The sequence below is a fragment of the Mustela erminea genome, chromosome 12 (genome assembly GCF_009829155.1).
Source record: "Mustela erminea isolate mMusErm1 chromosome 12, mMusErm1.Pri, whole genome shotgun sequence".
NCBI classification, from domain to species: Eukaryota; Metazoa; Chordata; class Mammalia; order Carnivora; family Mustelidae; genus Mustela; species Mustela erminea.
In genome coordinates this window covers 9,381,247-9,395,000 of record NC_045625.1, presented here as the reverse complement: position 1 = coordinate 9,395,000, position 13,754 = coordinate 9,381,247, and the positions used below count along the sequence as shown (strand labels likewise).

At 39.6% G+C, this 13,754-nt stretch overlaps 1 protein-coding gene across 1 annotated transcript in view; it reads right to left on the bottom strand.

Moving 5' to 3' along the window:
• Window positions 1–13,754, bottom strand: part of MAPKAP1 (MAPK associated protein 1) — a 243,964-nt gene that overhangs the window by 190,659 nt on the left and 39,551 nt on the right. Inside the window, 1 exon segment of the mRNA XM_032308575.1 lies at window positions 10,284–10,432. Coding sequence (XP_032164466.1) covers window positions 10,284–10,432 — 149 coding nt within the window.

Below are 13,754 nucleotides of genomic sequence, written 5' to 3'. Positions count from 1 at the left end.
GTTCCTCCAGGGCAGTTAGTCCTAGCTTACTCATCAGTGCCTAGCACAGAGTCTGTAGGTAATACACATTTGAAACAAACCAGTTCAGTATAGATGCTTAATAAGTAATTTTTTGGCTGGATAGACAAATGATCAACTCTGCACACCAGGAAGGGCAGTGGAAATAAAAAAGCATCTGTGGGACATAAACTACATTCTCCATACAAAGCACTGCAGCGTTCTCTAGCCCCGGTATCTCATTTCTTTTTTCACATGTAAGAAAACTGAGGTTTACAAGATGCAGTAACTTACCCGATGGACACAAATGACATTAAGATCCAAAACAGTCTGTCAGATCTCAAGTGCCCTGGTAAAAGGAAAATCCTTTTGTTTTAAAATTTAAAAATTTTTTCAATTATTAACAGTGTTTTTGTTTCCTCCATAATAATGGCTATAAAAAGAGTATAGGAAAAACAGCTGTGGTACTGGAATAAGGAAAAGGGAGTTGAACCCCTGCTCTGCCACATAACTAGTGCATTTCTGAGCACATCACTTTCCCTTCTGAGCCTCAGTGTCCTTAGCCGTAAAATGGAGGTGACACTCCCTATATCACAGCTTTGTTATAATCAGTTAAAAGAGGAAAGTACCAACATACACGTCAAAGATCAAAACTTCAAGAGTTGAAGTTTTCCCATTTATAACTTACATGTCACTGTGTCAATTACCTCCCCAATCACAAAACGATGGAACCTTAAAGACACAAGGAATCCAAGAGGTCATCCAAGCTGAGTTCCTCATTCTAAACAGGCAGAAACCGAGGTTTAGAAATGGGAGGTGACTTGTCCCAGGCCCCATGGCATGACCAGGGTTAAAGCCCACATCTTTTGAGTTCATACCCATGTTCTTTCTACCATGTCATTTTCTAGAACTTGAGTTTCCATTTTGCAAATATGAATGTCATTAAGAATGAAAAAAAAAAATCTCTGAGAATAAGAACACTTAAGATTCTATGCCCAGCTGAGTGATCCTAGGTTGTCATTTGATTCTCTGCATTGTTCTCTTCAAGACAGTAAAATCAGGGTCTAATACTCTGAGGCACAAGGAAATCTCTTCACTGCAAATTATATGGACCAAGGTGTCCCATATGAGGGCACTCAGTATAAAATCCCACCATGCCTAGCCTCACCACACCTACAAGGACTGTCTCCTAGGTTTTTCCTGGAACCTCAGTGCTTGATAGACATTCCAACCAGATTTTGTCTACTAATCTGGTAATTAATTAGGAATAAGATAGTACTACAATAGTAATCTTGTTATAATAAAAACACGTCCATGTTTTACCTCTTAGTCCTCTAATATCCAAGAATTACAATCAATATAGTTTCTTAAATGACACCTGACATTTGCCTCATCTAAAATTACTCTCTCATTTTCTCTTCTTAACAGCCTGGTGAGCCGGGTTGGGCATCTGAGAGTATAACCCATTTCAGAGTAAGAGGTGACCAACTTCGAGGGCAATTCCTTAGCCAGAGTTCCAAAGCTGTCTGTGAAGTAGGGACAAAGAAGAGGTTCCTGGCTCCCAGCCCACTCCCACCTCAGAGACCCTTGCCTCACATGCCCCAAATACAAACCAAAGAAGAAGGGTATGCTGCATACCCCTCACCCCACCAAAACAGTGTAGTGTCTTCAAGGGCATGGTAAGAAGATGTGATCTGCAGTCACCAGGCCCAAACGAACTCATGAAGATCAACATCTTGCCTCATCCTCGGCCCTCTTTCAGGGCCTTTTTTTTTTTTTTTTTAAAGTAGGCTCCATGCCCAGCATGGAGCCCAAGCCAGGGCTGGACCTCATGACCCTGCAATCAAGACCTGAGTTGAGATCAAAGAGTTGGTCACTTAACTGACTAACCTACCCAGGCGCCCCTCGGTGTTTCCTAATTCAGGGATGGAATCATCATCATCCATTCAGTTCTACAAGCCACAATCAGATCAGGATATCATCCTTGAAACCGCTCTCTCCCCTATTCCTTGACATGCAATCCATCATCAAGTCCTAGCACTTTTACTTACTAAATATCTCTTGAGTTTATCCATTCCTTCTACATCACCAATAAGTTAGCCCAAGTTACCATCTCTCCCAACTGCACCAATGCAAAGTTTCTTGATTGGTCTCTTTGGCCTCACAAACCTTTCTCAAGTGTATTCCCTTCAGATCTTTTCAAAACACAAATATGATGGGGCGCCTGGGTGGCTCAGTGGGTTAAGCCTCTGCCTTCGGCCCGGGTCATGATCCCAGGTTCCTGGGATTGAGCCCCGCATCGGGCTCTCTCCTTGGCGGGGAGCCTGCTTCTCCCTCTCTCTCTCTCTGCCTGCCTCTCTGCCTACTTGTGACCTCTCTGTGTCTCTCTCTGTCAAGTAAACAAATAAAATCTTTAAAAAAAAAAAAAAACACAAATATGATTACCTCATCTCCTCATTTAAACTTGTCAAAGGCCTGCCAATACTCTTAAAGAGAACAATTCCACCAGACCTACATGGTCTGGCCTGCGGCTTTACCTTGTACCACACTTTACTTACCCCCACCCCTGCCAGGTCCCCAAAGACACACCCTTCTTGCAATTCCTCAAAACTACCAAGCTATCCCTTTCTTCAGGGCCTCCATTCATCCTTTCTCCTCCCCCTTCACCTACTTAGCTCTTATTCATCCTTCAGCTCTCAAATCAAGAGTCTCAAATCAAGAGTCACCTTCACAAGGATATCATCCTTGACCCCTTAGAGTAGGTCAGATGCCCCTATGATAAAAATCTGAAGGTCTCAACTGCCTCTCCCCGGTACTCAGTGATTAATCAGTTGTGATTACACTATGATGGCAATTTTGCATTCAGTAGGATGACTGTTTACGTAGCATCTATCTTCCAGCCAAGAGAAAAAGTTCCATGAGATCGAAACCAGGTTGTTTTTGCTCACCACTGAATTCAGATTCTACTTAACAGTGTCTTTACATAGTAGGCCCTCATTAAATATGAAGCAAACGAATGGCACTGTGGTAAAATGAAAGGAAACTAATAAACCTCTCAGCACTGACCATGCGCCAGGCACTTTCTACGTAAGCATCTCCCCTTTTCGTTAAATCCTTGTGACAACATTTAAAGATAACATTAGCTTCATTTTAGACATATGAAAACAGGCTCAATGAGGTAAAGTGAGGGGCGCCTGGGTGGCACAGTCACTTGGGCATCCAACTCTTGGTTTGGGCTCAGGTCATGATCTCAGGGTCTTTGGATTGAGCCCCACATTGGGCTCTGTGCTCAGTGTGGAGTCTGCTTGGGATTCTCTCTCCCTCTGTCCCTCCTGCTTGTGCTCTCTCTCTCATAAGTAAATAAATCTTAAAAAAAAAAAGGGGGGGGGAGTGATTATGAGTGATTTGCCTGATATCACCCAGCAAGTAAGTGGTAAAGTTGGAATTCTAATTCAAGCCTGACAATTATGTTCTTTCTACTGCAAAATTCTGCCTTCCTTTGAGAAGCCTCTAAAACCAATGGTCAATTCTACCTCTGACAGGAATTTCTAGAAGATTCCTCTAGAATCAGAAGACGCCTCTACAGACTGGCAGAAACAAGGCCTGGATGGAAGCAGCTCCAAATGGAGGGAGCTAATTTTAAGAACTCAAGTCTTCAGAATTTAACTGCAGAGTCAAATGCTGAAAACACTGTCTTTCATTGTAAGATTCCTGTTTAATTCATTTTGAGTACCACCCAGACAGAAATCCCAAAATCTCTACTTGGGATTTTCAGTATAATGTCAAGCAACAGGAAGAGAAATGCACTAATACAATGGTAAGGGGGAAATAATCTCGTTAAAGGATATTCTTAAAATAATGAATTTGGTACTTCTATTAGTATATCATAGTATGTAAAGAGGTAGCGAATACCTAATATCTTCCTTTAGAAACAGAACAGACTGGGCACCTGGGCAGTTCAATTGGTTGAGCATCTGTCTTCGGCTCAGGTCATGATCCCAGGGTCCTGGGATTGAGCCCCACATGAGGCTCCCTGCTCAGCAAGGAGTCTGCTTCTTCCTCTCCCCCTGCTCTTGCTCTCTCTCCCCATGCTCTCTCTCAAATAAATAAATAAAACCTTAAAAAAAGAAAGAAATAGAATAGACTAATAAAAACTGGTCTTTGAAAAAGAAGACTAATGAAATACAGTCACAGATAAGATGCTGAGAGAATGACTGCTAAAATGATGTTGGGACTTACTCTCCTTTATTAAAAAGGTATGTAAAGGGGAGCTTGGGTGGCTCAGTGGGTTAAGTGTATGCCTTCGGCTCAGGTCACAATTCCAGGGCCCTGGGATCAAGCCCCATGTCAGGGTCCAGGGAGCCTGATGCTTCCCCTTCTGCTCTCTTTCTCTCTCTCTCTGATAAATAAATAAAAACTTAAAAAAAAAAAAAAAAAGGTTTGTTAAAAGAAGCAAATGGAGGAGCAGGACATAGAGCACCTGATTCAAAATACTCTTAGAGGGGCGCCTGGGTGGCTCTGTTGGGGCCTCTGCCTTCAGCTCAGGTCATGATCCCAGGGTTCTGGGATCCAGCCCCGCATCGGGTTCTCTGCTAGGCAGGGAGCCTCCTTCCTCCTCTCTCTCTCTGCCTGCCTCTCTGCCTACTTGTGATCTCTGTCTGTCAAATAAATAAAATCTTTAAAAACAAAACAAAAAAACAAAATACTCTTAAATTGTCTCTGGATGGGCACTAAGCAAGTGAATCCCAGAAAGGGTGGGGGCTGGTCAACTTGATGGGTGGAAAAGAGAAAGAAACTCAAAAACCAGGAGGCTCTTAGGCTCAAAACCACACCTCAGCTCAGACAGCCCTAAGCAAAAGCCCCTATCTAGAAACATAACCAAAAATAAAGTCCAGATTACAATTTTTTGGAAAGAGATCCTGAACTGAAGTTGCTTAACATTAGAGGGACCATTCCCTTTACAATAGCAAATACTCCAAGTTCAAATGAGGAGCATTTTCCTCTCAAGGCAATTTTTTTACACTTGATCTTAGCCAAAAGGCCAAGAAGCGATCAAGGCAATTTTTTTAAACGCAATTTCAATTCGCTGACCTTTCCTAAGTTTGCCACGTTTCTCAGTGGCTTCATGCTTTTCTGCGAAGTTTTAAGTGACTTTCTTTGAAAAGAGCTATTTAATGCCAATGATTGTAGAAAACATTTGTTCATAATTATCCAGACATAGACTGGAACAATGCTGAAACAAGAGCAGCATGCAAAAATGTATTTAAGGACTATCATCCCAAAATGCTGCTAAAAGCTATTAACCAGTATGTGTTAATTGCCACAGCATTCATATTAATTTTCACTTCAGGCTCGACATTGTGGAATATTTCCCCTGATACATTTTAAACAAAGTTTAATTTAAGGAACTGCTTCTATCAACACTTATGAAAATTAACAGCCAAGCAATTAGCACTCATGAATTATCCCTTCCCCCATGCTCTCTGCAGCTTCGTTAAAACACTTTCTAACAGAGAAATGGTTACTTTCTAATAAGTTAACACAATCACAGTCACAGTTGTCTATATGAACAAGAAGGGGTTCTGCTTTTTTAAGCACTCAAGGCAAACATTCTCCTTATATTTAGAGTAGAATTTAGCGAAGTCAAAGAAATACTTCACGTTTTAGTAAACTACCAATGACTAATATTGAACTACCTTCTCCTACGATGTTTAAAAAAAAAAAAAGAAAAAACACAGCCAAAAAAAAAAAAAAAAAGGAAGTACTAACTTGACTCAATCTTCCTATTTAAAGTTAAAGCCCGAAGCCTCACTGGACTCGCTGGTCTTCAGGTAGACCTTCACCCAGAGTCTGCTGCCCGTCCTGTTGAACAATGCTATTCTGAACTCCTGGATTCAAGACACACTTTCTCTCACTCGATCCTGTCAATATCTAATGAAGTACATTAAGAAGGGACGACATCACCAGCCCTCATCCTTTACAGAGAGGAGCAGAAGTGGGATATTTGTTGAGTGCTTCCTATTATGTGCTACATGTCTTGGTAAAGAGACCTTATCTCAATTAATCCTCATGAGAAAGAACATTACCATCATCTCAACCCACGTTAATACAAGGACAGGACCACTTTATAAGGTTAAGTAACTAGCCTGAGGTCAACACTGTTAAGTGGTAGAGTCCGAATTCAAACTCAGGTCTTACTACAAAATAGGTCACAAAGTAAAGTACACTGGTTCTCACTGGGCTAGGTGCTCTACCCTACTATTATCCTATTTGATGGTCTCATCAGCCTTGAGGAAGAACTCTCATTTCTTTAACAGGTAAAGAAACTGAGGTTTGGAGAGATGGAAAATCTGACCAAGATGCCAAAACCAATAATCATTATCATTTCTTTGTTAGTAACTATACTGACAGGAAATGGGTATTTAAAATTCTAATGGGGGTGCCTGGATGGCTCAGTCAGTTAAGCTGCTGTCTCTTAACTGCAGCTCAGATCTTGGATCTCAGGAATGTGAGTTCAAGCCCTGCACCAGGCTCCAAGCTGGGCATGGAGCCTACTTACAAAAATAAAGTAAGGGGCACTTTAGTGTCTCAGTTGGTTAAGCGTCTACTTTCATCAGGTCATGATCCCGGGGTCCTGGGACTGAGCCCCAAGTTGGGGTCCCTGTTCAGTAGGGAGTCTGCTTCTCCCTCACCCTCTACCCACCCCGACTCATGCTCTCTCTCTCACTTGCGCTCTCTCTCAAGTAAATAAATACTTTTTGAAAATAAATAAATAAAATAAAATAAAATTTGAACGGTCTACTAATAATGATACTTGCAAATTCAATTTAACCAGAATAGTGGTGATGTACTAGCAAAAGTTTCTCAAGTAAGTGATAAGGCATGGAATGGAAAGGGTTAGATACTTGCAAAAACATGACTTCATATGAAACAGGTAGAAAGGACAGATACTTACGCAAGTGCTGAGTGAGTATTCACTTACCATGAATGAGCCCATTCCCTCAAAGCAACTCCCTGTCAAACCCAATATATCCCACATACAGTGAAATCAGAAGGACTGTCACAAGAAGTTTTCTGATTATCTCAATCTTTAGAACAGAGATTTTGTTAATTAAGCTTTTTGAGGACTGCTTTCAACAAGCCCAAAGAATGCAGGCAGGTGGCTGAGCCTGGTTTTGCCTTGTGCAACCAAGCAAGCATTCCTTAAAACCACTTGCAATCTATTTTGGACTTTTTTCCAATCATCAGTAAACAGAGTTACTAATAATCAATGAATCTAAAACAGGTCACAGCATCACCATTTTACTAAAGAGAACATAATAATAAATCAGATCCAAAAAATTATTAAAATTACAACAAAGCACATGCCTAAGCACAGTCTTTCTCTCTCAACTGTATTCCTCTAAGAAATTATTAATCAACAATTTTTAAAAATGAAATTATTAAACTGCTACAGGTACCACAAATTATCTGAATAGTATTTGCTTTAATTTAGCATAATAGCTAAAAGATGCTTACCCTTAGAATCACTAAAACTAACAACAATCCAGTTTGCACAAACTATTAAAGACACTAGACATGCTGGCTTACCTACAATGAATTGTAAAGCCACACCAAAAACAAAATCCTTTTTTCAAATCTAACGCTAGTTTAATCTTAAGGAGGATTTCACAGCAGTCAGTCTCTTGAGGAAATACATAATTAAGTAGTTTTTTAGCATATTTAATTAGACCCCAAACTCTTCCCTGTCCCCTTCTCTCCCCAATTATGTACCACTTGCCCAAGAGACCTAAGCAACTCGGTTAATTATGTAAATAAGGCAAGCGTTATTCCCAAGAAAAGCATTGTGAATATCTGTACAGGAAAACTCTGTACATATTTTAATGGCTTTAACAAACCTTCACAGAAAAAAAAAGAAAAAAAAAGGACTATCAAAGTCCACGAAAAACCCTTCTATTTGAAGCAAAAAGCATGGAGTTCAATGACAAGATGGTGAATCATTAAAACAGGACACTCATTTCACGTCTTAAATATGAGCTGAATAAAAATAAAATAATTTTAAGTTACAACAGTAACAAAAATTTAGTGCTGAACGTCAAGTGATTTATGGGAAGAATCAATCTGGAAATTATTAAAGTCGACTCTCACAGAAAGGCTTTATTATCAAGGGGTTGACATGATCTTAACTCTAGAGGCAGCCATGGCGCTGTTATAACTACTACAATCCCATTATTATGCAATCACAAAATGCTAATTTGATCATTTTGAGGTGTTATTTGAATAGTCATTTTAATTTCTAGGTTACAAAAAGGCTTGACTCAAGTGTAATTCTCTATTAATCATTGAGATGTCATTGAATATCATATTGATGCATTTCACAAAGATAAAGAAAGACTAATTTAATATGTACAGTACAATATCCTTCAAATATTAGCCACTTTCATTACATATCTGCCAAACGCATCAATATTAAATAATAGATGCGAACAAGAGTTTAATTGTATTTTAGCATTTGTAATATGGAGGCTAATAATAAAATAGCATCGCATCACGGGATAGACTTATCGATATATAAATCTTTCTTAATCAAAGTGTAATGGTGACTGCTCCATGCATATACCTTTTGCTGATTACAAATAGATCTGATATGACAAAAGTACGGAGAGCCTTAAGTGTAAACATATCTAGCAAAAATAATTCCTTTGCAACCAAGAAAATGGCTTCTTCACGTTTTTTTTTTTTAGTTTCTCCCTGGCACTTCGAAAGTTAGATATATACCAAAGATACCTTATAACTTTCTCTCAAATCCAAAGCTAAGTAATTTATAAAATAAAATCTAGTGGTATACTAGGAATTCTAGGACATAATATTTTAAAATATCTGTGCTATTTTGTTGGCATCAAGTATTTTTACAGAGTAATTATTCCAGCAATTATGTCCTTAAACAATGAGATGGTATCAGACAATGGAAGCAAACAAATTCCAGCCATGTAACCTAATTCCAGTAATAACGCTCACACATATATATCTAAATGAATCAACTGTAGTATTTAAAAACAAATCCTACAGTCCAACTCTCCATTTTCCAGAGACTGACATTCCTGTCCCCTAGGGGGACCCTTCCTTCTCTTTGCTACATTCCACAAGAAACAGGAGTCGAGGCAGGGGCAGGCTAAAGAGAGGCTTTACATCAGTATAATCTCTCATTTACTAAAAGTCCTTTCAGATTTTTTTGGAGGCAACTCCTGAGCATATTAGTATCTTTATGGAACTTCCACATTTTGTTTCTAGTTCTTGGCTCTCTTTTCCCACCAACATCAATAACCTCACTTGTCTGTGGCCATATATGCTTCATATGGAAACATGCTGAACCTTATGAGGTAGAAGTGTTTCGAAGAGAAAACATCTCCTTGCTCAGACAACTGAAAGCATATAACCAGAAGTTGAATGTGAAAAAATGGAAACATAAGCAACGAGCCTGTATGTTTATTAATTGCAGTGGTGTTAAAATAAGACAAATTGTACGCAACCCCTCCAGGAAACAAGCTATCACTCAGCACCTCCAAGCCACTGCCAGACAGCAAATATAATGGCAATAAATATAAAAATCAACTGCTACTGTCTCCTCAAAGAAGCCCAGCTCAGCTCCACACAGAGACACAGAGGGCAAGGAGCGTGGGCAGAGAGAGGGCTGCAAGGGCGACTAACTATACTCCGCCTACAGTGGTGGCCCTTTTTCTAAAAGGAAAATAGACATGTTTTAATTTTTTAAACTGAAAATTATTAGAACAAACAGAAAAAAATAAAGTCATCCTACATAGCGAGTGTCAAACAAGACTGCCTACAATGAAATACTGACATAAAAACAATGGCCTAAAGATCTGAAATGAAGCTTTAACCTCAACAATTTCTATAGTTATAATAAAGAATCAGACCAAAACAATGCAAACTGTCTCCCCAGAACCACCTTCAAAGCTTTCCCAGCACAATCAGGCCTTGATTCATCATATCCCAACAACCCAAACCCTCAAGTATACTTGGAAAATGAAACACAGAAAAAGAGTACATGGACAAATATCTCAAGACTGTTTTTGTTTTAATCCTCCAAGTATACTGCTGGGGAAACAGTATACAGACCAAATTCAGAACTTTTTACATGTGAATGACATTCTATAATTACTTTGAGTCATTTATGAAGCCCTAAATCTAATAATGATAATACTAACAAAAACAATTCCACACAACTGAGGTTTTACTCAAAAAGACAATGTTTTATTTTTACTTACCTTGCCATCAAATTTGGAATACTCGTTAAATGGGTTATTCAGCTGCAGAGGGCACTGCTCTAGCCGCACAGATAATATTGACTGCTTTCCAGAACTTGGAGGTTTCTCTTTGAGGGACTTTTTTTCAAACAGTGACTTTAACTCCTGGGCTGTGATATAAGAGGAAGATAAGAACATCGTTGAGATTACACAGAGAGACAGCCTGTCTACCTTTCCTGGCAAGTCTTCCCTGGAATCTCAAGGAGAGAGTGTCCAGGGTACATTCAGGTCCGATATGTGCAAAAAGCTTCACATATATTTCGATGTTTGCACACTGAAAAGGCAGAGTCCTGAAAACAGGTCAGAAGGACTGGGGTTTGAGGAGTGGGGCACAGTCAAGCCAACAGAGCAGCCATTCTGTCCTAAGAGCTTCACATCTAAAGGACCTGAGCTTTGGCCTGGCTTTGCCACTTAGAGATGTTGTGATACTGGGCAATTCACTAAGGCTCTCTGGGCTTGCCGAACTAGATAATCCTGAAAATCTCTCCTGGCTCTAATACTGTGGGATTCTGGAATTCTAGTTCTTCACGGTGAAGGTCTACATCTTAATCCTCTCATACTCTCCAGGGACACCTAGCACAAAATCTGGAAGACAAAGAGGAGGAGGAGGAAAATGAGAAATGATATTTATAGTAACAGCAGCTAACATTTACCGAGCAAGCCAATGTATCTCAATTACTCCTCCTAACAAACCTAACAAACTATGAGGTAGATACTAGCATTATCTTAATTTTGCCAATGTGGAAACTGAAGCTTAGAATACTTTGATTGGCCTTAGGCAACACAACCAGTAAGTAGCAGAGCTGAGATCTGCAATCAGCAAGGCTCTTAGCCATTAGGCACTAATGAACAAAGCTGACCCTCAATAAATTTTGTTGCATGAATCAATGAATAAATTAATGATTGAAGGAATTCAAATTAAATTATTAAATCAGAATCTTTAGCTCTTACTCATTAGTAAATCAAGACAAGTTAGTTCCACATCTTCTCAAAGATCATTTAAATGTCCATATTAATCTGAATATCATTTAAGGTGGGAGCGAGGTAAGTACATGGAGATTTATTATACTTTATACTTTTTATTTTCGTAAATATTAGAAAATTTCCATATTAAATTTTAAAATCAATCTTAGATCTTAAAATCTGCAATGAACAGGTTCAACCCCATTCCATTCTTAAGTACAGCCAAACTGAACTTAGATCAAACAGAACTCTGAAATGGTGACTTACAACTTTTGAAAAACATAACTAAAACCATCTTTTCAACAAACTAGTGGGACAAATTTATCCAATCAGTCCCTATAGATGGAAGTGGCAAACCAGGAGAAAAAGATCTAATTCTTTTTAAAAATGTGGCACCTGACTCTCCAATTCCAGAATCTGAATATATAAGGTCAGCTGATGTTAAATAGACATTTGAAAAGGGTTTAGATTACATGATATTCTACACATTACAAGTATTATTCTGTGCATAATCTACTAACAGTTTTTTTGCTACACTTGGGAAAGGAATAACCCTTTATTAAATACCTACTATGGGTTGGGAACAATGCTAGGTGTTTTCTCAACTTGTCCTCACAACGACCTTAAGAGATGGGTTACTACTCATTCCATAAACAAACTGAGGTGTAGCAAACAAAAGTGACTTACCAAAGTCACGCAACTGTTATCAGTAAGGTTGGGGATGAAGAGATGATATATTAATAATGCCATTCTCAGACTAATTCAAACTCAGAGCTCTTTCCTCAACCTTTAGCATTTCTTCCCTCTGTCCACCCTCCCTTCCTCTCCCGTCGCCTCCATCCCCTCCCTCCCTCCTTCCTTCCTTCTTAGTCACAGAAAAACAGAAACAACCAAAAGAGACCTTCTGCATGTTCTCACCTGTACCACAACCTGCCTTCCCTCCTACTCCCATGGATGAACTGCCTAGGCCCCGACCTCGGGCCAGCCCCTCCTTTGTACATTCAGGGGCTGACTTCTTGCTGACTCAAGGGCATCACTCAAGCAATTCTCTCCCATTTTCAGCTTTCCCTCCACTGGATTAAATGCATGAGCACACAAAGGTACCCAAAATACTGCTCATCTTTTAAAAAAAAAAAAAAAAGGCAGGGTGCGGGGCGGTGGCACCTGGGTGGCTCAGTCAGTTTAGCATCGACTTGTTTGGGCTCAGGTCATGATCTCAGGTCTGGGATTGAGCCCCACGGTGGGCTCTGTGCTGGCAGGGATCTGTCTTAGGATTCTCTCTCCCTCTTCCTCTGCCCCCTCCCTGCTTGCATGTAAGCACTCTCTCTACAAATCTTTCCAAATAAGTAAATAAATAAATAAAAATAAATCCTCCTTTGATCCTATACTCCCTTCCACTTATGATGCCCTTTTTCTGCTCCTCAAAATGACTGTGTATGTCCTTGCTATCCAGTTCCTCTCCTCCCAGTCCCTCAGATCCACTCCAGTCAGGCCCGTGGGCCCTACCACTCCGTTATAGCAGTTTTTAAGGTCACCAATGATCCCCTTGTTGCTAAAATCTATCAGTAAATTTTGAATCCTCATCTTTCAAGACCTTGTGACAGCATGTGAAACAGCTGATCACTCACTCCTTTCTGACATAGTTTTTTTACCTGGTTTCCAGGACTCCATTCCATCTGGCTCTCATGCTATCTTTCAGGTTACTCGTTCTTAGTTTCCTTGCCAATTCCTCATTTTCCCCTCAAATCTTTGGTATTCCCCAAGTCATAATATTTGGACCTTTTCTTTTCTCTATCCACGTTCATACCCTTCGTGATTTCATCCAGCCTTCTATTTTAAATATTATCAACTTGAGGAGAAACTAAGTTGTGGTAATATAAATTAGAACAACAGCTGCCTCTGGGCAGCAGCCTGACTAGAAAGAGGCACCAGGGAACTTTCTGGGGTACACAAATGCTCTATACTTGACTGGGATTACACAGGTGTATATGTTTGTCACAAGTCATTGAACTACATACTTAATATCTATACATTTCAGAATCTAGAAAGCATACCTCAATAAAAAAATATATAAAAACGGAAAACCTAAATAAATATCCTCTACATGCTGATAGCTCCCAAATGATTATTCATGGACCTAAACACTCCCTGAAATTATAGGCTCACATATTCAACTTTCTATTTGATACCTCCACTTGGATGTCCAATAGGTATCTCAAAGTTTACATGTCCATAACCAATCTTCCCCCAAGCCTGCCACTCCCACAGGCCTCTCCTCCTTAGTTAATGGCAACTGTATCATGTTAGGCCAAAAACTTGGGAGTCACCTTCACTCTTCTCTTTCTCTCACATCCAACATCCTATGCATTAACAAAAATTTCAGAATATAACCAGAACAACTTCCACAGTTACCAATGCTGGATTATTACAACCACATTCAATCTTGTTTCTGCCCTTGCCTCACCGAGG